Source organism: Perca flavescens, chromosome 23 (assembly GCF_004354835.1).
Source record: "Perca flavescens isolate YP-PL-M2 chromosome 23, PFLA_1.0, whole genome shotgun sequence".
NCBI lineage: Eukaryota > Metazoa > Chordata > Actinopteri > Perciformes > Percidae > Perca > Perca flavescens.
This window is the reverse complement of record NC_041353.1, coordinates 6160814-6185885: the sequence shown is the minus strand read 5'-3', so window position 1 is coordinate 6185885 and position 25072 is coordinate 6160814. Positions and strand designations below refer to the sequence as shown.

The following is a 25072-nucleotide window of genomic DNA, read 5'->3' as shown; positions in this document are numbered from 1 at the left end:
TCGGCTCTGTACGCTTGAACAATGTCTGGCTAATCATAATGAGCTTGTACTGACAGAGGAAGAGGATGAAAGAGGTGAAGTGATGATTACACCTGAGAAAAAAACCCTGTGAGATGCAGTTGAAAGCCCCAAAAATCTAGACATTGCACCTTTAACATATACTGTTCCCAAAGGTAAAACATGTGCTCAAACTCCTTTTGAATGTTTTGCCAGTTTTAAGCTAATTTCTCCAAAATAAAACATACATTTATACAGTTATGTATATTTAAGAGGACGTAACAAGATTACGTGAGTAATCGAACACTTTAACTCCCCCTACATTACAGCTTTTCAAATTTTTTATTTTTGGTTGTTTGTGGTAGAGTGGAGGCCTGTAACAGTACATGTACTACTACTACTACTACTACTACTACTTTGTCTTTAATTTATGTATTCATTCAAATAATATCCTATTTGCACCCTTATTTTATATTTGTACTCTACAAGAAGCGAGCAGTTCTGTTTCCGTGACGTAATTCTGCAGCACATATTTGTGACTTTTCAGGTTTCGATGGAAATATCAAACATGTTTTAAATATTCTTGAGAGAAATAAAAGGCCACTTCTTGATCTGAAACCTCAACTTGGTCTGATTAGTTATGATTTTCAAATGATAGATACAATATAACATCATCAGCTCAGTTAGTTACTTTGTGTTATTGTGGGATTTTGATGTTTTTATGGGGTTAGCAACTAAGAAAACTCACAGAACAAACTAACCGATCAAGGCAGCGGTAGAGCAGCAACTCCCACGTCCTGCGAGGTAAAATTACAGTTTTTGTCAAAGGAGTCTGGTGGCTTTGAAGAGAGCTGATTTAACGACTTCAGTTCCCTGTCGTAAAGGGCTGTCTGACACCAAGGTAAAGGGGTTAAAATATTCTAAATATAGCGTACACTTACACTGACACAGATTTTTTTAAGTTAAGTTTCTAAAATGCATGTAGCTGCTGCCCCCGTCCACAGCAGTACATTGCTTAGATTGCGTGTCGGTACGTCTGGTTCTCCGAACTGGGTCTGACCGCTATGTGCTGTAGCTCAAACACTGACTTTGTACCTCATTCAACCCCACTTAAAAAAATTCCAAACTATCCCTTTAAGACACGAGCGACTCTTTCTCAGCTAGAGAAACTTGTCTCTTTGCCTGCTCACACTTCTAACCCACAGCCGACTGCAACACGTTCACACCTTCATTGTCTTGTGCTAAACGGCATCAAGTCGTACGGTAGACAAACAAGGCAGGCTGAGAGAAACTGGCTGCAGCTGAATAGAACATTGCACAACACCACATCAGAAAACAACTTGTGAGAGGCTGCGAGTGCCGAAACACTGATGAAATCTAACTGTTTTTAGAGAGGCTGGTTTTCTGCTTCAAGGGTTTCGTGAACAGTCTGAAGTAGTTTAGTGGTGAGCTGAAAGATCGAGCCTCATCTTCATCACATCTGATTGTTCTCTCTCTCTCTCTCTCTCTCTCTCTCTCTCTCTCTCTCTCTCTCTCTCTCTTGCCTTTAAACAGTGTGTGTGCGTTACCGTGACCTAGATTTCAAGCCTGCAGTGCAATGCAAGTGTGTGTGTGTGTGTGTGTGTGTGTGTGTGTGTGTGTGTGTGTGTGTGTGTGTGTGTGTGTGTGTGTGTGTGTGTGTGTGTGTGTGTGTGTGTGTGTGTGTGTGAGAGAGACACATAGAGCTCAGTCAATGGTTAACCATACACCTCGCCTCCCCCCACAATCCACTCATACCTACACACACCTCACACGCACACACACACCGACTGAAATTACCTTCCATCCAGCTGTGTCTTGTCTCACACAAGTGTTTGGAGTGTAAAAGTGTTTTATCTGCTGGTTGATACCAATATCATTGTGAAGTATGAAATGTGTTTGTTTTGACCTTGTTTTCATGATTTACAAATCATTTCTTTTCCTCTACTGTCAGTCATGAATCGTGATTGACGCGATCTTTAACTTCCTGATTGGATTGATGAGTTTATCTGTGGATTGATACGATCACCTTTGGATTGGATAGTTTAAGGCTGAAACTGTGGACAGTTGGTCCTTCTCTTCTTGGTGAATTAGTTGCCAGTGTGTGTATTGTTTTACTTTTGCACACCCAGTATTTCTTGTTTTCTTTCGTCTGGAGATTTTTATGGATGAATCAAATGACATTTTGATGGTGTTATTGTCTCTAGTGTTTGTGATATTTTCCGGCATTTTGTGCCTTTTTATTAGAGGTTTGACAGCAAAGATGATGACTTCACTTGAGGGAGAGATGTGCAACGGCATGCAACAAAGGTCTGCAGCTGAATTTGAATTAGGGACGTTGCAATTTATGCTTACTGTAGTACCATAATCGTCTATGGCGTCCCATTGTTACAGCCTATGGCTCTAGTACAAGTAAAGGCCCTGACACACCAACCTGATTATCGGCCGTCGGACAGTCTGGCGAGGTCAGTGACTCGAGTCTGTTCGGTGTGTCCCGTGCTGTCGTCCATTGGAGGGGCCGTCTGCCTTCATTTCGCCTGAACCTGACTTGCTGGGTCGGAGGTCGGGCAGTCGGACTCAGTGACCAATCTGATTGGTGGAGTGCTAACCCGAAAATGACGAGCGGGATGAGTGACGGACGCCTTTCAAAATCTGACGAAAATCTTTTAATCTGACCTTTGTCGATCTGAAATGAAGACCATACGGCCTATTTCTCGCCTAAAATGTTAAAAAATACGAGATCGTATTTCGAACAAGCCGCCATTATGTTCGGCTGGAGAAGCCAGACCCACGTAACGCGTTCGTCATTTCCGGTTTTCATTTTTTTGCGACAATACAGGTTAGCGCCGCCTGCTGTTATGGAGACGTATTACGTCTCGCGCACGCGCAGAGCGTATGCTCAAATCGGCGTCGCTTTGGTGTGTTCCGAGGCACTTTTTGGACCTTGAGGAGCCGACTGATCAGTCCGACTGCCTTGTCTGTCGATGGTCGGCCGTCGGGTTGGTGTGTCAGGGCCTTAAGATGTCTGTGGTATATGTCCCAAATTCTTCAAATTCAAATTTTTATTTACTGCTGACAGTAGTCAAGTTTCCATTCAGATATAGCGCAAATTTTAACCAAATTCCGAGAAAATCTGCAAAAGCCAATTAATGGACGTTTCCATCCACTACTGTTATGCAAATAAAAGGAGTTGATTCTACAGTCTGATGCTATTAAACCATTGCAGTGGAAGAGAACGTAACAAGATGACTTAACTAAAATTGTGCCAGTCAATGCTCAAACAATGGAAAACCATTCAGAAAATGTGATGGAAATATGGTTAATTGTTAATTTAACGTATTGAATTTATTTCCATACCATGCCAACTGATTCAGAACGGAGTCTACACTGTTTTGTGGTGTCCTGATACTGGAATCCTGTATGATTTTCTGTGGCTAGATTTTAACCATTTTTTTAACACATTTTAGTGGCTTTAATGTTGAGTTTGAGCAGATAAGTGTTGAATATAATGTGATATTCATATGCTAGACACTGCATCTACTGACTCTTCATCTTCAATCTACTAATGATAAAGGAAATTAATACAAATGTGGGTGCAGACTTGGCCCGTTTTTTTTGTTGGCTGCTGTGGCATATTATATTGGCATATATATAACTCAGCTTGACTCTGATTTCAGCCTATGTCCATATTGATTATTGCATAAAGGACAGTGACATAAAATCCTGAGTACTTGGTAATGTTGTAGTGTATTTTTTAGGATGGAAAGTTTACCACAACACAAAGGGAACACTAAAGCTGTCATGATCACGTGTCTGGCATGTGACCAACATGTTTCACTATTAGAATATGAGGGTATACGTTTTTAAAATACAAATATATTGAGCCTGACAGTTCACTCCTGACAAAACGGCAGCCAACAAAACAAGCTCAACTCAAAGTTCGCATGCTCGCCCACTCGGCAGTCTTGTAAGCCCTTTTCAGACGTGGAATACTTCATCAAGCTGTTGAAGTGACGGCTTGTGGTTATTGGGACATAAGTGGCTTTTACGCTAATGTTCCTTACAGCTTGATTGAGACATAAAGGACCACATTTATCACCTGGTGTGAGAGAGGTGCCCCTTTATTCTCATGCTATATGTTGGATATTTATCTATTCATCCATCCACGAACTTGTCATACATTAAAGTAAATAAAGAATCTAAGGAGACATTATAACTGTGGTTGTACAAGTTTTTTTTTAACCTCTTTTGCCGAGATGGTACTACAAGGAAAGAAATACAGAATTTCTCAAGAGTTCAAAATGAGCTCTTTCACAGTTTTTCATAGTTTAGTAAACTGATTTGATTTTATTTGTGCATAAAAGATGAAGATTGAGTCAAATGGGTGCTTATTTCAAACAAGGTACCAACATGTTGCATTGCCATCACTGCAAAACTTTGCATGTCTGAAAGGGGCTTTAAAGACCATGTAATATGGACAAAAACTCCACAACAAGAAAGCAAGTAAGCAAACGTTTAAAATGAAACTGTTCTGTAAAACCAACAAAGTTTTGGGCTTTGGGCTTGGCAGTTCAATCCTGGCCTTTGGAGCTTTGGAGCTTTTTTTACATGGTCTTAAACACACATGTGATGCAGTCAAAGGCTGCAAAGTAGGCAAGCAAGCATTCCCCCAAGGCAAGGATTGAACTGCCAAGCCCAAAGCCTTTGTTGGTTTTATAGGACAGTTTCAACTGAAGAGTTTGCTTACTTGCCTTTCTTGTCGGGGAGCTTTCGTCCATATGAGATGGCAAGTTAATTTTTTTTCCGTCAGCTATCGATAAATTATTGACTTTTGGAGCTTTCCATTTTACAGAAAAACAAAAATATAAAACACAATTGCATACATGCATATTAGCAGCTGTACATTCAGATACAAATAAAACCATATGTTGACAATAAAAAGACCAAAACTAAACGCTACTCAGCTTAGCATAAAACATTCTTTTTTTTTTCTTTTTTTTTATACATGCACATTAATCACAAACTGTAGACTTACGCCCACATATTCCAGAAAAGGCTCCTACGTTTTATTATAAATAACAGACAAATCATAAAAATCTATTGAAATAACTTGTACAAGTACAATATGTTTTGGTGAATCAACTGAACTCAGAAATAATCATTTCTTTAATAAAAGGACAGCACCAATCTGCAAACTGATTTATCATATTTTCTGTATCGTTCTCCTTTCCAACCACCAGACCTCACTCATCCTCCGGTGCAATCCTTCTTGAACCCCCCCCGCCTCCCACCTTTTTCCTCTCCGACTCACCCACAGCAGGGTCCTTAAAGCTTTTCACTGAGCCGCCCCAGGATAATGACCCGATGGCAGCTCTGCTATGTAGCGCGATGCTGAACTGAAGCAGTAAAAGAAACCGGGAATGCAGTTTTACTGATTTTTAAAGCCAACTGTGAGACATTATCGATTAGTAAAAAAGAAAAAAAAGTAGTTTGAAGGCATAAAATCACTATTTAATAAGAGGGTTTTTTTAACAGTGGAATCAATTGTACTTTTTGGTACAACCACTCAGTATTTCATATTCAGTCTGATTTCCTACATTACCCAGAGTGACTCTGACAGCCCACAGACCGAGAGAGACGGGGCACAGGCTTGTTCCATTCAGCTGTGGGTTCAGTATGTAGGAGGAGGGAGCGAGATAAATATTTTTCCAGTCAAAAACCAACAACAGTGTCATGCAGTACATACCACAACAGGACCTCTGTCTGCATTGCATTCTGGTCATTGCATTCTTGGTTTTTTACGATAGAGGTCTGGTATGGACACAAATGGGAGGGTGTCTGGGCCAAATTTTGCACTCTCTTTTGTCTCATGATTGTTTGTGAAGTTTAGCATCAGAAATGTCACTTTCCAACATATCTTACTTATCTGCCGAAATATACGCCGAAAGTGAAATGTGCCCATTGCATAATTCAATTTCATTTCAGTTCAATTTTATGTATAGTGTCAAATCATAACAAGAGTTATCTCAGGACACTTTACAGATAGAGTAGGTCTAGACCACTCTCTATAATTTACAGCAAGCATTTGGTGCGACTGCGGCGAGGAAAAAACTTCGGACAGACCCTGGCCCTTGGTGGGCGGCCATCTGCTGCTGCTGCCGGCAGAGTACATTGTTGCGCAGTACAAGAAATATTAGGAATATTTGGACATTATGTCAAGTTGTCTGATTGTCTAGTTTCCCACAAGAATAATAATAAAAAAAAAGATCATTGTTAATATCTGCCGGACTGTGTTTCACTGATGGATCTCTCCTTTAACGAAGAAGAGCTTTGATCAGTCAGTCTGACAACATGACTGACACGATATCTGATGTCCTGTCAGTGTTGTTGAGCCGTTACATCTGTTGCCACGTTTAACTGAAACTACTGAAACCACAACAGCTGAATATGAAACCTAAAATCCTGTCTGCTCTCGATCAGGGCTCCTCTACAAATCAAACGTCTGTTTACTCCTCTGCTGTCATGACTGAGTCTGAATTCACGTACAACAAGGCAGAAAATCATGCAAAGCGGGCGTTTGATATGAGGTTGCCAGGCAACAGTATAAGGTAGCAGGTTTTCAGAGTGACTCAATGCAAAGTGTCAGAGAGGTGTGTGTGTGTGTGTGTGTGAGAGAAAGCTATTAAATTAATTCAGCTGTACCCGTACAGAGAGCCGGCGAGGCACGACATCTCGCTGCTGAATACACTCTGAATGTGAATCACTGCCTTTATGAAGTTCCATTGGCTAATGTTACCCAGGAACCAGTGCACATGAATCAGCATATCAGGTCGTGTGCTGCATGCATGACTAACACAGCATTACCTCCACTTATGTTGCTACATGAAACAGCTATCATCACCATATAGAGGGGCAATTTATTTTATTTTGCCACCAGGAACTGTTCTGCCAATTAAACCCCTTTCTAACGGCCCCGTCATCTTGTATGTCGAGTTGTAATGTTGCTGCTGACAGTGTTTGCCGTTTCAATTAGTTTGATAAACTAGAGCCTGTCAAACTAGAGTCAAATTCACCACCAAAATTTAATTTTCTTTCATCACTTTTGCCCCAAGATTGCTCATAAAAAGATTAGCATGGGTGTCAGTTAGGCGTTTGAATCAGATTTTAGAAATCTCATTGTTATAATTGAAAATTGCTGTTCATTTATCAGGCCGTTTTCTCTCCGATACATCAATTCTGTGTACCTCACTGCATAGAACTCATTGAGATAAATGTATGAAAGTATATGCTTAAAACCAGCAGCCCTCCATAATTGAATGAATGTACTCGTGAACTGATAGCCGAAACATAAAATTTTCATCAGCCAACGTGGTGGATCGGATTGTTACATCCCTACTAATGGTTTAAGAAAGTAGGAAAGTGGTTCCCAACATGAGGGTCGGCACTCGGGCAGGGTACGGCTTTAAAAATGATGATACCAATACCCTTAAAGTGATACCGATATCACGTTTGAGCGTTTTGGTTGTATCTCTGCAAGCTAAAGTACCAACTTTGTCAAAATATATCAAATTGGACTTCACCACACCACAGACTGTATGGGTTGTAGCTGTTGCGGTAGTGGGCCAATCACACGTCGCATTAAACTGAAGAACACTTGCGGTGATTGGCTGCGAGCAAAACGTTCAATGGTATTTTAAGCCCCCAATGTCGACTTCAAGGCAGCGCGGCGACCATTGACTTCAAGGCACCCAACCCTAACCCTAACCCCCCTAACCCTAAGCATAACCATTGCCTAATCCTAGTGCCTAACCAGGCAGCGCTGCCTGGAAGGCAACGTTGGGGGCTTAAAACGCCAAACACTGAGTAAAACCATACAAATCATCATTTCTTTCTAGATCTGGGTACAAAAAGGATAAGCTGCAGGTATCTTTGACTGGAGAAGTTTCAATACTACTTGATACTTTGTTATTTCGGTCAAAAACTTTTAAAGGTATAGTCAGCACTAGGGTTGGGCATCTTTTTGATTTTAACAATTTGGATTCCAATTCCGAATCTTCCGTTGGATTCCGGTTCTTATTGATTCCGATTCTTTGAGCGGTGGAGTAGAAACTGGTCACATGCTTATGTCGCAGATAAGAGGAACATTTTATTTTGACACAGTGGCAATTTACAGTTTTACAGGGCATTTGTTTTTGTTTTTTAACGTAAAATAAAGCCACACTTTAGAGCGCTGCTTAGAGTGCTCCATGGCTGCAACACAACAAGCGCCTGGAAGTACAGTGGTCACCATGGAAACCAACACCTGGAATTTCTGTTCCAGGAAATTGATTATTTTGGACTTTGCTCTTTTCTTTTGAAATACCGGATCATTTTATCTCCTCCCAACTTCAAAGCAGTATGAAATACATTTGAAATATATATATATATATATATATATATATATATATATATATATATATATATATATTATCCATTATACAGCCAACATTTAAGAAATGTATATTCCTTTTGTTTCTTGGAAAATAGAATTTGGAGAAAACTGTTTTACATTTCTCACAGTAAAAATATAGAAGGATTTTCTATCAGTTCCAAACTTCAGGTATTGTGTCAGCAAAAATAACAATACTCAGTTCTACTGATGCTTCAGGAACCTCAAGTGTGATAGGTCATTCTTGATGTTAAAAATAGTAGTTTAGAAAATCATCTAAAAAGAGTTTGAGCCTAGAACAACTCCAGCTGCTGCTGCAGACAACGAATGACTAAGAATTTTGCTAGTTGGTTAACCCTTTTACTGTTAGCACACTGGTGTCATGGAGTAATCTGTAATCTCCCCATACCTGCCTGTAACTGCTTTCCTTTCTGATCATTCAGTTGTGTTTGTGCCTGGTCTTGTCACATTATTCTGTTTATTTAATAGGGTGTTACTGTAAAAACAGGTCTGCTCAGCCAACCAAGCTCAAATAAATGTGACTAAATCTAGATACACTTGTTAGTAGCTTTTGAATGAAGGATTGGAACTTTATTGTAGGATTTGTTTTTAAAGTGTCTGTAGAGAAAAGAGAGGAATGGCCTTCTGAGAGCTTGCGTTGATACCCTTTGTATGAAAAGATGTTTTATTTCAAGGAAAAGTGATGAATCGGAGCTTTTGTTTACCCACTTCAGTTTCTGTTATTGTCAACGTGGATATTGTCAATGTTGAACTGTCAATGTTTAGGTTATATAATCCATTACTTTTAACTAACTATTACAACTGCTTATCCTTTAGTTTTAACTAACTATTACTACCGTTTTTATTCTTTTCTTTTAGCTAAATATTACAACCATTTATCCTTTACCTTTAGCTAACTGTTTATTTAAACTGTTTATCTTTATACTTTTAGATGTCTATTACAACTATTTATCCTTTACTTTTAGCTAACTATAACTACCGTTTATCCTTTACTTTTAGCTATTACAACTGTTTATCCATTACTTTTAGCTATTACAACTGTTTATCCAATACTTTTAGCTAATTATTTATATTATATATTATATTTATCTATTACTTAAATCAAATAAAGATGCCTAACTATTAACTAACTGTTTCAACCATTTATCCATTACTTCTGACAACTGCCAAAATTACCTCCTGGGGTGCGAGTAATTGGGAATCGCGGATATTACCTAAACACCCATTTATACAATGTGAATACCTTTTGACAATTGGCACAGTTTATGTTTTATATACATTTTCTTAAGTACTGTTAATTCCAGTGCTATAATGCAATGCTACATGCTATAATTACTGTATGTCACTTATGTTAACTGTTGATTATCACTAAATTACTCACACTCATAATCAGTTAAAAGGTCAGAGTTTTCCCTCGGTTTGTGTAAGACTTAGGTGCGCATATTTGACGGCGGGTTTAGGCTTCCTTCTACAAGAAAATTAAATGTTTTTCAATTAAAAAGAGCAATTTTGTGGGTTTTTTGCGTCTCTTTGTAGTCAGTGTCTGTGTCCCTTTGGGGTAGTTTTGCGTCTCTTTTTCACATCATTTTGGACCGCTATTATCACCATATCTGTGTCTAAAACATTGGAAAAGATAGAGCAGATCATAAATAAATAACACTCAAAATGCTTAAAGACAAAACCTAAAGCTTAAGAAGTCCAACTACAATCATTAGATCTGAGATAAGTCTTTTAGTCACATTCATTCGGCCCAGGTGCTGCCCAAAACGGCTCGGGTGCTGCACCTAAACCTTATGACGACAGGGAAAACCCTGAAGGTTATTAGTTAATAATTCAGTTGTAATGTCTAAATGATGAATGGGACCATTTATACATTAGATTGCTTCCACAGAGCAGCAGAGAGGTGGTTCCTCTTTAACTGTGACTTTGTGCATTGCTGTCTGTTTGCTCTGTTAACCACAGTGAGGTCTGACTTCCTATATTCTCACCATGCACAAGGGAGCATCTCTTAACCCTTCATCGTCTTTGTCACAACCATGGCTTTTACATATGAAGGGCTCTTCCGCAGAAACTTATTTCTATTGTTAGTGGCAGGGTTACTTGAAATGGTACAGCAATACTTGACATTAATAACAGCTAATAAGCCATTTGTAAACAAAGTGTTCAGGATGGTCAGTTTTTTAAAGATAATCTACGTGTGCTTGTTTGAGCTGTAAGTTGTGGATGCAAACACTGTAAACAAGACATGTCTTAAAAGGTTAATTGTTTGAGATGCGTGTTGCCTTTCATATTTAAGCAGGTACAGCAGGTATGTATCAAGCAAGTGTCAGTTGAAGCCTGAAGCACAGAAATAATTTGAAGTGTTTGCTGAAGTGTAACAAATGAATGAGTAGATCTTTATTAACTATCGTTTATGATAAAAACACATCATTCAGCATCACTGCCCACTGTTCAAGTGGAAAAATAACAAGAATATGACTGCTTTGGTACTACTTTTGAGTAAATGATCAATAATTGTTTTGAGTCAACCTTAGGGGATGCAAAATAGGAAAAAATATAAAAAAATAATTATAATTGGCATTATGTTGTGTGCACTGTACTAGATGGGAACACAGTACACAAGGTACTTCCTTACATCAATAACATAAATCTTTACTGTAACGGAGTATTTTTATTACGTGGTTTTTCTACAGGATCTGAGTACTTGTCCACCACTATATATTGTTAACTCATCAGAAATGTTATCCAAAATATAATCTGGGGGGATTGCTAAGGGACTCCAACTGTATCTGTTGTGAACATAACTACATTATTCTGTTACGAGTACTCAGTGTTTTGTAGTTGTAACAAGACATATGGTCATATTTTGAAAGAGAGGTCATAACCAACGGATAAAAAATCAATAGAAATTTATTTTCGTACTTATCAAAAATATCTGCAACATATTTGCATAGATGGACACAAAATAGCTTACATGATTGTTTCATGTGATTGCAATAATGAGAAATGAGCAAAACAACACAAAGTATTTTAGAGGGGCTTACTTCCCCAAACACCTTTTTTTCCCCTCTATAAATACAGAAGTGTAAATCTAAATAGATGCAGATCATTTTGTGAAATATCTGTTAGGGGTTTGTTTTAGTGGAAAAGGAGTTTGTGTTGACCTTATTATATATCAATTATTTCCTCTCCATCAAAATGGATAGATTACTCCTCCTTAATAAGGATAACAATAAATATTTCAAATATATTACTTCTTGTTGTTAAATACTTTCAGATATATTTTTTTGGAAACCAATCATGTCACATAAAAAGGGAAAAACTCTTAATGGTCAATAATGATTTTTAACCTAAATGCTATAATGCTCCTCTATCACAAATAACATTGAAATGAAAAGTAAGAAATAAACACAAATGTCTTCAGAACTGAGTCCTCAGCTTTTCATGATAACTTCTTCACAGATCAGTAAATCACACGGATCGACTCCGATGTGGTTCGACGGACGTGGTACTGCATCACGGTTTCACACCGACCGTATCCCAGAACTTAATCCTTCCACTTCTCTTAGGGAAACCTTCTTCGGTTGTAACTTCAGTTTGTGCTTTTTTTTTGTGCCAATGCGACCGCTGCAAAAAATATCCCCTTCTTCTTGCTAGTTGGAAAACTGTAACAATTTTCACATTGCTAAAACTTTCCACCAGGAGGCACCTAATCCAACAGTTCCCTGTCGTGCAGGACCACAACATTTCTTTCCACTGACGGGGGCATTCAGTGTTTCTGCTCCTTGAGTTCACTTCAGTCGGCATACTGTCTGTAAAAGGCAACCTTGACGCGCTCTATCTGGTGACACAGTTTGATGGCGGGGCCGAGCTTCAGGTCCATACACTCCTGTACGGTGGGCAGAGTTAGCAACAGCAGAGCCTGGCCGTCGATGTCCTGCAAAGGAAGAGATGCACATTAATACTTAAATAGAGAAAGAGAGAACAGTTCTACTGATTCTGGCATTTGAAGATTTTTTTCTCGCATTTTTCAACTTAAACTGTCTATTCCCCTCAGCATTTTATCACCGTTTTTTACCGCTGATTGTTTCAAGAGAAAGATGCTTTTTTTGTATCTCTATAAGCATCCAAAGTGTTATTCATGCAGCAAAAAAGGCTATTTACTGCATTTAGAAAACTAGATCCTCTTGCCATTTAGTCCAGCCTAAATGATTCTGGTCTTAAAAAGTAATGAGAATAAAGGGGAAATATGCAAAGTAGCTTCTAAATAAGTAAAAGAAATTGCATTATTGATTTTTCTTTTTTTTTTTTACTTGGATCAAGGATCAGAGAGAGAGAGAGAGATCCATCTATTTCTTTTTTAACACATGATCTGAACAATTGTGCGTGTGGGTGCATGTGTGCTCTTTTACGTCTTTGTGTTAAGGACCGTATAGGTAACAAAATATAGTTTGGTCCCTTTTGTCTGGTTAGAAAGTAGTATGTAGTTGTGATGGTAAGCGTTAGGGTCTAAGGAATGTATTAAGTCAATAGGTGTCAGGGTTCATACTTATTGAAAAAAACTGGAAAAGTTATGGAATTTGAAAAATGCAAATTCCAGGCCTGGAAAGGTTTTGGAAACATAAAAAGACCCAGAAAGTTTTGGAAAAGTCATGACATTTTTTTTTTTAAACACAGTATAATAATATGTGATTAATAAATGTATTTCACGTCGTCCTAACCTCAACGTTCTATTTGGGGCGCGATATTACGAATCCCACTACCACATAAATTGTCATTCATTTTATAGTTAAACCTCTGAGGGTAAACTTTAACACAGATTTTTATTCTTATTGTATAATGTCGACTGACATTTTCAGGAATACATAGTCATGGAAAAGTTTTGGTTAAAATGCATATGAACCCTGAGGTGTTCTCACAAGTTTGTGTGTGTGTGTCTGTCTGTGTGTCTGTGTGTCTGTCTGTCTGTCTGTGTACCTGCTCCTGGAAGATGTTGGCCAGGGACGCACAGTCAGTAGAGTTGATAAACTGAACGACTTCGTCAACGCTCCACTCCAGAGGATTTCTGTCCAAAACCAGCTGACCCTCCTCCTCCTCCACCACCTGACACACACATAAAAAACACACGTGTTGTTTGGGCAGATAAAGTATAATGTGATATAGTATATATATATATATATATATATATAAGACAGAATATGGTCAATAATAAACAATCCATGGTGGTAAAACATTCTTGTTCAAGTACGTTTTTTAATAAGGGCTGCAACTAACGATTATTACCGCAAGAATTAAAATTTGCTCCCAAAAATCAACCAAAAGCTAATCAGAAGTAACAGAATTAAATTTGTTATTGTAATTGCCTTTTTTCTATTGATTTCATTGTGTCACTAAACCCGACACATGCCCGGTACTGACCACTGTGAGGGTTGAACCTCCATCAGTGTGCCGTCTGAAGGGTTGGGCATCGTTTTGATTTTAACACTTCCGATTCTTCTTTTTGATTCCGGTTCTTACAGAATCTCGATTCCGATTCTTTGAGGGGGCGAATGGAAACCGGTCACATGCTTATTTCACAGATATGAAAAATATTCATTTGATCCAAGGGTGAATTACAGTTTTACTGGGCTTTTACAATGTAAAATAAAGGCACACTTTAGAGCGTTGCTTACTGTGCTCCATGGCTGCAACACAACAAGCGCCTGGAAGTACGCTACGGAAACCTAAACTTGTGCATTCAATTTGAAACCGATAATCGGATTCAAAACCCAAATTTTCCAAACAATTCCAATAAAAAAACGATTCCATTAGATATGTAAGTTTGGAAACGATTCCAAATTGGAACTGTTTCTCGAGGCCCAATCCTAGCCGTCTGTCTGTCTGCACCTGCATGTCTTGTCCTTTGGGTGGCTGGTACTTGTTGTTCTGGTTGTACGCAGACAGCGAGCGGGTCGACCTCCTGCGGCCCTCGGGGGCCTCCTGGCTGCCCGTAGTGTTGCCGGCACTGAAGGCCCTGCGCAGAGTCGCGGCCCGGCGAGGGCGGCTGCTGGTCACCTCCACTGAGGAGGCGTCTGTGTGGTCCTCGCGTGGCTCTGAGCTGGTGCCTTCGCTGCCCGATTGCAATGCCAACTCTTCATCCTCGTCACTGTCCTGAAAGAGGAAGAAAGCCCCAGAGTCAGATGGGGGAGGTGTTGTGTTTTGCCTTCAGTCTGGTTCTGACCAGACCTCAGACCAGGGGCGGGGCTAGAAGGGGGGCTAGAGTGCTGTCAGTCTGACAGTTGTGATTTCCATTGGATCAGAGTACTTTCCATTGGATCAGAGTACTGTCACTTTTCCCAGCCCTTGTCACATGACCAATTAATGTTTCCATGATGACCATCCAAAATTCTGATACCATGAAACCAGCACTGGAATAGTTTTTTTTTTAAATTGGCAGACTGAGCCTATAGAAAATGTGTATTGTATTTGGATATACAATTTGTATTTTTGTTAAAAAAATAAGTGAAATTAATAATTAATGTGATGTTTTATTTAGCAGAATAACATTGTGTTGTTCTGTCTATTCACTATATCCATTTCCTATATTTCTAAGCAGATTTTTTATGCTGTATTCTGTATCCCCCGTGCCACCCCACTTAAAAAATCCTGGATTTGCCCCTGCCTCAGACGCCACTTACTTGTTCACTGTTGCTCTAGAAATCACTTGAAATGAATGTTTAAGTTATTAAAAAACGCTGTGTTTAAAGTACCTCAGTTGTACACACTGAAAAGTTCTGAACTGTTAAAATCTCATCATCCATGCAGACAACATGCATATTCATGCAAATTTTCATTCATTTAGCAACTTGTTTGAATGGATCTTTGATTTTAGATATTTTTAGACTGTATTAAATCAACTAGCTGATACTCGTCATTAAATATAGCAAAGCCAGTGTCCACCAGGAGATGCACATATTTAGATACTTTTCAGTATTTAAATCAATGATGCAAAGTTAGTACAGATTAGAGTATGTACCCAATCAGATGTGGCTACTATTAGGAATCATTAAAAGGGCGGTTGTATCTAAAGAAGAAATGGGTGTTTGCGTCTTCTTACGTCTGGTAATAGAAACGCAAAAAATGAAGTTAGATACATTTTTTGTGAAAAATGGCGCCACTTTACCACACCACGTTTTGACCAGTTGGTATAAAAAACATTCCCGTAATATTTTGTCTGATGGTAAAACTCAACCACTTTCCAGCTCCACTGGTGTCTCAATGGTGACCCAACAAGAGGAGACATTTTAGCTGGGCAGGAACATACAGTATGTGAGATTAGTTCCTTGTAAGTGACGTTAGGCATGACTCATGTTGTGAGTTCAAGTTTCCACTAAGAGCAAGAACCCAGAGGGGTTGGATCAGTTTGCTACCTGGGGTTGGGTTCCAGTAGCCGGTTCCAAACCCAGATTGGTTAAGCTCTCCAAGAGTTTCTTATTGAATATTCACTGTGTTGTTGTATAGCAATGAAACATACAAAACATTCATATTTAGCTAAATGTAAAATGTATATCTGGAAAAAAATTATTTTGGTTCTTTGAACATCAGTATTTGAGTTGTAGTTCTAAAATATTAAGTTTATGATTGATAACTCATTATTCAAAGTTGATAAAATCTGAACCTAAATACATTTGATATGCATTTATTAAGCCAATTTTATGTTGTTTCAGATTCAATAACATTTTATTTAACACTAACTCTATTGCTATAGCAGCTTTTTAACTTAAATGACGATTTATTATGTATTTATTAATGATTTATTGGCATTTATGGTTATTTTTCACGCAAAAATGCCAAAAATCACCTTGTTCCAGCCTCTCAGTTGTGAGGCTTTTGCTGCTTTTCATAATATGTTTGGGTTTTGGACTGTTGGTTGAACAAAACAATAAAGCTACAATTAAGGATTATTTTCAAGATCAATTAGTCTGCAGATTACTTTTTATAGTTTCCCACAGCTCAAGATGAAGAACTTTTAAATATCTTGTTTTGTCCAATCCACAGTCCACAAACTAAATACATTCAGTTTGCAATGATTTAAATCCGAGAAAATTTAACATTAGAGAAGCAAGAACAAGCTTTTTCTTTTCAGAAATTTCAAATAATTGATTTATTTATTAAAATAGTTGCCGATTAATTTTGTGTTGATCAACTAACCATTAGCTCTCCAAACCAAGCAACTTTTTCTACACTAAAATTGAAAATAATATTTTGTTAAAGCCCTACTCGGCTCAATCGCTTAATATTCCTTTTGGTGACCAAAACCAGTCCGACCAGTAAACACTCCACATTTTAGTGGCACAACATAAAACACCCACAAAACAACAACTTATCACAGAGTGTTTTTCTTTTACAACATCACACATAAAACCAAAGCACATATTCAAAATCAAAGGCCTTTAATTGGTGTAAAATGATGAGTGGGTAAACTTATAGGCTGTCTAAACTAAATTTAAAAAGCTCCTCTTCTTCCTGTCACATGTAGGGATGTTTATATTTATACACCGGATTATGACTGTACACTCAGTATCCGCCTGTAGCGTGAGCAGAAGCTGACAGGACGCCCCGTTTACAAAAAACAAGAGAAGAAGAAAGAAGAGAAGTGTTATCTAACCTGCGGTGAGCCAGCAGGAGTGTAGTCCACAGCAGACGAGCGTCTCTTCTTCTGCACAAAGATAGCTTTCCTCTTCTTCCTGCGGCGCGTCGGCTTGGCCAGGTCTCCCTCGGCTGCCTCCTCTCCTCCCATCGGCTTGGACAGCTTCCTCTTCTTCCCATAGTAATAGGCTGCGGACGCACAGCAGATGTTGAAAACAATACGCCCCAAAACAAATCCTAGCTACTCATCAGAGGCAATTATACACCCTGCAGTGTCACAAGCTTTGATTTGGGGTCTTCTTCATAGCTGTGGTGGTGCAGGAAGTGATGCGAGTAATTACAGAGACTCACTGTATTTGGTTTTCGTCTGAACGAAGCAGTTCTCCGGGCACTTATCGGTGACGAGGACGGGGCTGAATAGATTGGGGCAGCACTGCAGCTTCACACACACCTTACGGCAGAAGTCCGGGATCTGGTCTGCGAGGCGGACTATCCGGATGGTGGAGCGATACGTTTTCCCTTTATATCTGGGGGAAAAAAGGAAGGGCAAGCACGGGGAGAGATGTGGGGACATTGTCAGCCAGTATTTACACTTTTATTGAGAACAAAGCATAATGAAAGCGTAATCCATCAAAAGCACTCGACAATAAATGATGGTTGCCGGCGCAGTTATGATGTTTGATGTCAGATTGTCTGGTTGATGAGGATTATCCAGGAGAGCGGAGTATGACGCACGGTCGATTTTGCAATCTCCCATCAAATGGCTAAGGTTAGGAAAGGTGAGCTGATCTGCTGGCAGCGCTCAGGGACAAATCTGATCTGCAATCTGATGTGAGATTGACTTCTTCTGAGTGACTTCTTAAACATTCAAACAGACACAGATTAAGGCTGAGATTATATCTATAGACCCTATAGATACGTTTTGTTTTTTGTTACTGTTTTTAACTTCACTTATCACCAAGACAGAAAAATAATGAAGCAATACAAATAAATATATTTATAACCAGGAGGAAGAGTTTCTCCCTGTTGAATTTAACTGACTAAATGGTAAAGACGTTTTACCATGCACGTTAAATACTGCAGACCTATCTCCACAGCGCTAGAATAAGGTCTGGCTACACATCTTAACATTCTGGGATAGGGGGACAAAAGCACTCTGCCTTGTTTTGTTTTTTTAAACCAATCACAATTGTCACTAAGCTCTGGATGCAGCGACGATGCCCTTGTAAAATATAGTTAGCGGAAGGGAAAGCAGCCCAGTACATCCGCTAAAACAGACTACTGGACATGATATATTTCTTAATCTCTTGTGGATTAGATGAGTCCATGAGTTTAACCGATCTATTTGTAAAATCCAAAGCATGTAATTGAACCCTTTTTTGAACCATGGGGAACCTGATGATGCCTGGTCTAAGTCACATGTATACATTTTTTTCTTTCTTGCTGCAACCATACACAAATTTAAAGATAGTTTCACCATTTCTTCATTTTAGTCTTACAAATATAGCCAGGTGCCCACATGAACATGCTGTTCATACTGCCTAATGCACATTTGATGTAAGCGATGGTGAACAAAATCCACAGTTTTCGTTTTGTGCAAAATGTATTCCTAAGTTTATCTTAAGTTAATGTGAGACTTCAGCGGTCTAAGCAAGTCAAGTCAAGTGAATATTTTACAAAGACATTTATTCTTAATCTTTTAAGTATAACATTCCCTCCCTATGTTTCCCTGGACAGTGTCTCCCTGTTGCAGTGCAGGGAGCGTAAGAAGGAGGGGATTTTGTGTACAGCAACACCTGGAAGATACACACGATTTGTTTAACTCAGACATAGGAAGCCTAAAATTAGCTTTTGGATAAACAATGGAGCGTATTTTTAACAGTAGGAATGATTACAGCAAACAAAACCTGTTTCAGTGTCCATATGGGCGTCTGACGATTGTCTGAGCACAGACTTTTGTTGTGAACCTCTCCTTCAACGCTTGCTGCTGGCTGTATGATCCAGCATTTTGTACCACCAATTAGCAATACATGTAAAACATGTTAGGGCTGCAGCTAATGATCATTTTTTATTATTTATTAATCTGTCTTTTGGTTGATAAACTGATTAACCATTTAGTGTGTAAAATGTCAATACATTTTGTGAAGAAAAATGCCCATCACAAAGTTCCCACAGTCTAAAGCAGTGTTTCTCAACGGGGGTGGTACAGCCCCCCAGGGGGCATTCAGAGGATGACCGGGGGCGCTGGAAGCAATACTGTGGAAAGAAGGGCATTGAGGTGCCTTTGGGGGGCATTTGTTTTAAGGTGAGTTTACACCAAATGTTCACAACAATACGAGTTTACACTTTAAACTACTTGCAAAAAACAGTAGTCCGCAACATTAAAACCGGACAGTTTACGCCACTGCGACTGGACGAGACGGTGGATCATAACTCTTCTTCTCTTTAGTGTTTCTTTAGGCTTTGTGTGGAGGAGCTCCGTGACGTCAGAGTATCATCTTATATAAACTCCATACTGCAGCGTTATTAATCGGTCTTGTCATGAACTTTATAGTCTATTTTAAACGTTAACATAATTTATCTTTAAAGGGGTGATATAATGCAAAACCGATTTTACCTAGTCATAGTTGAAAAATGACAGTTTGGTGGGTAAATAGGACATACATAGAACCTCAAAATCCCATTGACACCTCTTTCCTCTGACAATCTCACAATTTGAAACTACCTCTGAAAACCGGTAAATCCCTCCTCATTTGGTTCTAGTCTCTCTCTTTGTCACGCCCCAACATTTGCATAGGCTACACCACTGACCTGAGATCAGGTAGTTTTCTGAATCTAGGTCGCGCAGATCTCTGCTATTCCATTACAAAATTCACTTCTGAAACTTTTTTATGCGAGAAATCAACTATGTAAAGCTCAAATATGGGCCGTTTTACGAAAATTGCAATGTGTGTCAGAGTTCAGCGGCCGGTGCTGCCTGGGTTGCTACATCGGACTACCAAACGCCGCTGCCCTGACAGAGTTCCAGGGCCTGCAGCTCGCTGTTCTCCCTTCCCTCTTCCTGCTAAATGGCCGGTGTGTAACTGAGAGCGCGGTCAGTGAGCTTGTTATGCCCGCAATATCTTACCGCAGGTTCCAGTTAATCTTATAATGGCTACATGTTGAGTTATTTAAACAAACGATCAGGGAAATAAATGCCTCTTGTCCGCGAGTCTCATTGATAGAGCCCGCGGTGAGGTGGAGTCCATCAAAGAGAGCTAGCTAGCCACCTCCTAACGAGACCTCTGAAATTCACAAAAATGCATTAAACTGAAATCTGACAAGTGTTAGCTAAGCTTTGTAAGACGAAATTCAAAGTGTAAATATACTATAGTTATGCCGAAAGTGTAGCTAGCTAGCCGCTATCTTTACCCGTTGGATTGAAGGGACACTAGCAGTTAACAAAACCTCTCATATTCACAAAAATGCATTAAATTAAAATCGGACACAACTGTAAGCTTTATAAGACCTTGGGAAACCTGTGATATAAGTGGCGTGATGAAATCCAAACTCTAAATATACTAGTTATGTCGAAAGTGTAGCTAGCTAACCGCGATCTTTTCCCATTGTATTGAATGGGACACATAGCTAGCTAGCTGCTCCTCCTAACAAGGCCCCTCACGTTCACAAAAATGTCTTAAATTGAAATCGGACATAACTGTTAGCTTTATAAGACCTTGGGGAACTTGTAATATAAGTGGCGTGATGAAATTCAAACTGTAAATACACTATAGTTATGCCGGCAGCCGCCCAGCTCCGCGGAGCCCTGGTAGTGCAGCAATCCACAAAGGGTGACTTTGCCCTGGGTATGGAGACCAGTAGGCTGCCGCTTTCTCATCAGACTGTGTGGAGCTCCTAAAGTCTGACATGTCTTACCAAATTTGCAATTAGCCATCAATTTTTCGTAAAACGGCCCACGTTTGAGCTTTATATAGTTGATTTCTTGCATAAAAAAGTCTCAGAAGTGAATTTGGTAATGAAACATTGCTGTGTCTGAAATATGAGACCTACTGTATCGTCTCCAATGTGTGTGTATGGGGATTTGCTCAACCAATCAGCCATCTAAATATTCATGAGCATACCATAAACCAGAATATACCAGAAAAGCTCTTGTTAGAAATAGGGCCAAAACATAGGGATGCATAAGGGCCAATAAAATATAAACCAGGCCATTTTCAGCCCAGCCAATGTTACATACCCTATATAATCATTCTATCACCCCTTTAATAAGTCTATGAACTTAGCTGTCAAACATTTTTCATTCAATGTGATTTTCTGATGATTTTTGATAACAATAGTAACAACAATAATAGGACTAATAACAACAATAATAATTATAACAATAACAGGACCTAATCATGAATATTCAGGGCAATTAGCCAACATCTTATTTGATAGGAGGCGGTAAGGGACCTGGATAATGGATAGGGGGGCGCTGGCCCCAAAAAGGTTGAGAACCACTGGTCTAAAGTAACGTCTTGAAACGTCAAAACCCTCAGATGTTAAGTTGGCGATAATATAACATTTCTCCTGTGATAATTAAGTTAAAAACAAGTCCCCTCGGATGACTTGGCTCTCTGGGCAGCAAATGCCCCCAAAAAATTAAAAGTAACTCCTTTGGTTGAGTTGTCAAAACATTCATACATGAATGTGATCACTGTGCTCTGCAGCATAACACAGGTGACTCACCAGAACCTACGACTGGCCACATCTTTCTCGTTTTAGCCAGAAATAATGGGGCAGTTTTTCAATAAGAAAACACAGAGCATGCAGCCTGGAGCTGTGAAATAATTTGGCCCCATGCAGCCAGCAGTGGAATAAAATGCAGACCTCATACAGAAAATAACATCAGAAAATTCAATGAAGGGAGCCAAAATGGATTCGTAGGGACAGTGAGAGGAAAACCACCAGGCTCTTCTAAGAGGCCTGCTACTGATTTCCGGGGAAAATGTGGTCATAGTCTGATTTATTATGATTTATAATACATTAAGCATGAAATCCAAAAAGGCATGTAATTGTATGACTTCATTGCCCTTCAAAATGACCAAATCAAACAGGGAAAGTCTGTTCTTTTCTTTTTTGCTAAATGTTCTTTTGCACTTCTGTGTATTTTGGTTTCCTCACTTGGCTTTGAGGGTCTCCTCTTGGCTGTCCCAGCTTGTATCCTCCAGATCCTGCAGCTCCTTCAGGACTCGTCCAGGCTTGTAGGCGGCATTGATCAGCATGCTCAGCAGCTGGAGCCAAAAAGCAGAGCGCAGATTAAAAAAAGAATAAATCCCCATTTCAACTGAACAAATCTCAGGAAGAATCGGAGTAACTGCACAAACATGAAGGAGGACAAACACAGATCACACTTGTCTTTATAAATCGTGGGCATTTGTGCATGCGAACACAAACACAGAACGTGCATGTGCACGTACAAACAGTCTCTGGAGAAATTAAGAGGCTGTTTTGCTGAGCGGTAGTGGCGGTGTGCATGTGTAAACACACTTGACTGACAGCTCCTCACATTAAAATGAAGGCACTGCTGGGAAACTGCAGGTGGTTAACAAGACACCGCTGTCTCACCCTCCATCTTTCACCTCCTTCCCCCCTCCCAATCTCCATCGGCCCTCCTCTCCCTTTGAAAGTGTGTAACTCTTTGATTAAACCTGTTCCTCTTCGTCTCCCCCCCACTGCTTCTAACATCAGCCCACCTCTTTGAGGACCAGCGTGCATTTTCCGGGCCCGACGGCCTGCGGCAGCTCGGCGATGCGTCCCTTGTTGAGGTAGGGTCCTGAGAAACAGCGGTGGTTGACAAAAATCTTGGAGCAGCAGTATCTGCCATTGACTGAGCCTGGGATAAAGGACCATAAACAGAAACGTTAACTAACATGGAACTTATTATGATACGATATGATGATGATGATATGTAAACTTGGCTAAGGTTAATAATCCTCTCTTTAGACACCAAGTAATAAGTAATTAATCATCACTACATTGAGTCATCTTAATAAAAGCACACATACAAATGAACCATGGTTTGTATTGTCTGATTGTCTAAGAATAAACTTAAACTAATCTTTTAATTTTTCGGTTATTTTTTCGTACTGAAGATTTAGTCTCAGCTCTAATTTGTGTTCTTCCTAAGCTGCTGTATTAAATCCCAATTTCAGTCAAACACAGACTGACTGAGTTTGAAAAATAAAACATAATTAAACCCTTTATCTAATCTTGGACTATAGAAGTTTAAGCAGCGTTTGGTTGCCAGATCGGAGTAATCTTGGTGCAGAATATTATATTTAAAAAGGATCTTACACTGAATTCTAAAGACACAACCACAACAAAACACAAACTTCACACGTTAGAGTCTCATGCAATCTTCCGGACAGCACATTGAAAAAACAAAACTAAAACTAAATATGAATGATTGTGTGACTAGATACATCGAAGCAGTCCTTGACTACTTTTGTTGTTGTGCTGTTAATTAATGTTAATGCTGTTAATGTACTTTATTGTATTTGAAAAGGCCTATAAATGAACTAGGACCAGAACAGCAATGATAAGATTTTTGTGTTCAATTAATCCGAAGCTTTGCGACTTCTATCTGCAACAGTTGCAGACGTGCAGCTGGAACAGTGTTGTCCAGCTCAGCTGCAATGTCAGGATGCAGTTTGATTGCACATTCATTATTGTCATTGTCAGTTGGATCGGTTTCTTCTTTCGCTCACTTTTATTAACTTGTTTTCATGCAAATGTCTTAGGGGCGTTTTCAAACTAAGGCTGGACCCGAGTATTCGACTAATCGTTCATTGGGTAGTTTTTTTTTTTTCAAGCAAATCAAAATGCATCGCTACAAAACCACATGACAATGTTCACTTAGCTTATTGGTCAGATGTGTCTGGCGCAGGAATAAGTAAACACAGCAGGGTCATATGTTCTGGACTAGTGAATATTTCTGTGAGAGAAACATTGCTATGCAATTTAAAATGTAGTAACGGCAGAGTTGGCATTTGCTCATACCTTGGTAATTATCTGGGCAATATACCAGGAAAAACTATACCAGCAAAATGCCGAATGCACTTTGAGGAAACGTCTGGATAAAACTATACTGCTTCGCACTTTGCAAAAAAGACGTGCTGCCTTCAGACTGCTAAAGTTTCCGTGCTCTGCCGTATCTCAGAATGCAAAGTACTCCTGGCTACAGGAGCCGTTTAGCTCAAACTTGCAGATTACACCTGGTGGTTGGGTCGGATCATGAATTATTCATTACTAAATACGCAGCAATCACATACAAAATATTTTGAGGTATTATTTCTATAGTTTAACGCAAAAAAACCCGCTAATCTGCTTAACGTGGACTGTGTGGGTGTTGTTTGATCAGATTTTATTGACTGTGACCAAACATTGAATTCAAATATTGCTAGATCCTGATTTTTTAAAAGAACCCAACTGAACCCCGCCCACTCCAAACCAGTAAGAAGAGCACAGAGAAAAACAACAAATACATAAATCTGTCATGTAAAATATCCATAACTGCTGTTACTTTGGCAGAAAATAGTGGGAAGCCATCGCTAAGATCAAAAAGCTGATTAAGAAAATAGGGTTTCAGGGCCCCCAGTCCATGCTTTGTTCTTTTAATGCTATTTTGCTGCCTAAGAAGCATGTGTAACAGTTTTTTCTTATATTCTTGTACATCACTAGTATGTGACTCTAAGCATTTCACCACAGAGGTGAATTCAGAGACCAAGAGTACATCCTGTTCATGTGACGACCCCCCCTTCAGAGCTAAATGAGGGTCGACATAACAAATCTGCACTCTGCCCTTCCTGCAGCCCCCCGACTACCGCCGGCACCTGGAACAGCACCGCTAGGGATGAATAGTAATTAGGTGAGGGGATGAATATGCATAGGTGAGTGGGTGTTTTTACACAGGGAACTTGGAAAAAAAAGGGCAAGGGT

General features: G+C 39.4%; 1 protein-coding gene and 1 long non-coding RNA gene across 4 annotated transcripts in view; one reads left to right on the top strand and one right to left on the bottom strand.

The window, feature by feature from the left end:
• Window positions 1-13615, top strand: part of LOC114550436 (uncharacterized) — a 47844-nt gene extending 34229 nt beyond the window's left edge. The window contains exon 4 of the long non-coding RNA XR_003691696.1: window positions 13455-13615. This is a non-coding gene — a long non-coding RNA (uncharacterized LOC114550436). The remainder of the gene's footprint in view (window positions 1-13454) is intronic.
• Window positions 10840-25072, bottom strand: part of sfmbt2 (Scm like with four mbt domains 2) — a 55240-nt gene continuing 41007 nt past the window's right edge. For all 3 annotated transcript variants that reach the window (XM_028571216.1, XM_028571218.1, XM_028571217.1), the window contains 7 exons: window positions 22828-22967; window positions 22256-22365; window positions 17444-17619; window positions 17112-17281; window positions 14351-14614; window positions 13442-13567; window positions 10840-12401 (listed from right to left, as the gene is read on the bottom strand). In XM_028571216.1, the coding sequence (XP_028427017.1) occupies window positions 12261-12401; window positions 13442-13567; window positions 14351-14614; window positions 17112-17281; window positions 17444-17619; window positions 22256-22365; window positions 22828-22967 (1127 nt within the window). In that variant the 3' untranslated portion in view covers window positions 10840-12260. The remainder of the gene's footprint in view (window positions 12402-13441; window positions 13568-14350; window positions 14615-17111; window positions 17282-17443; window positions 17620-22255; window positions 22366-22827; window positions 22968-25072) is intronic.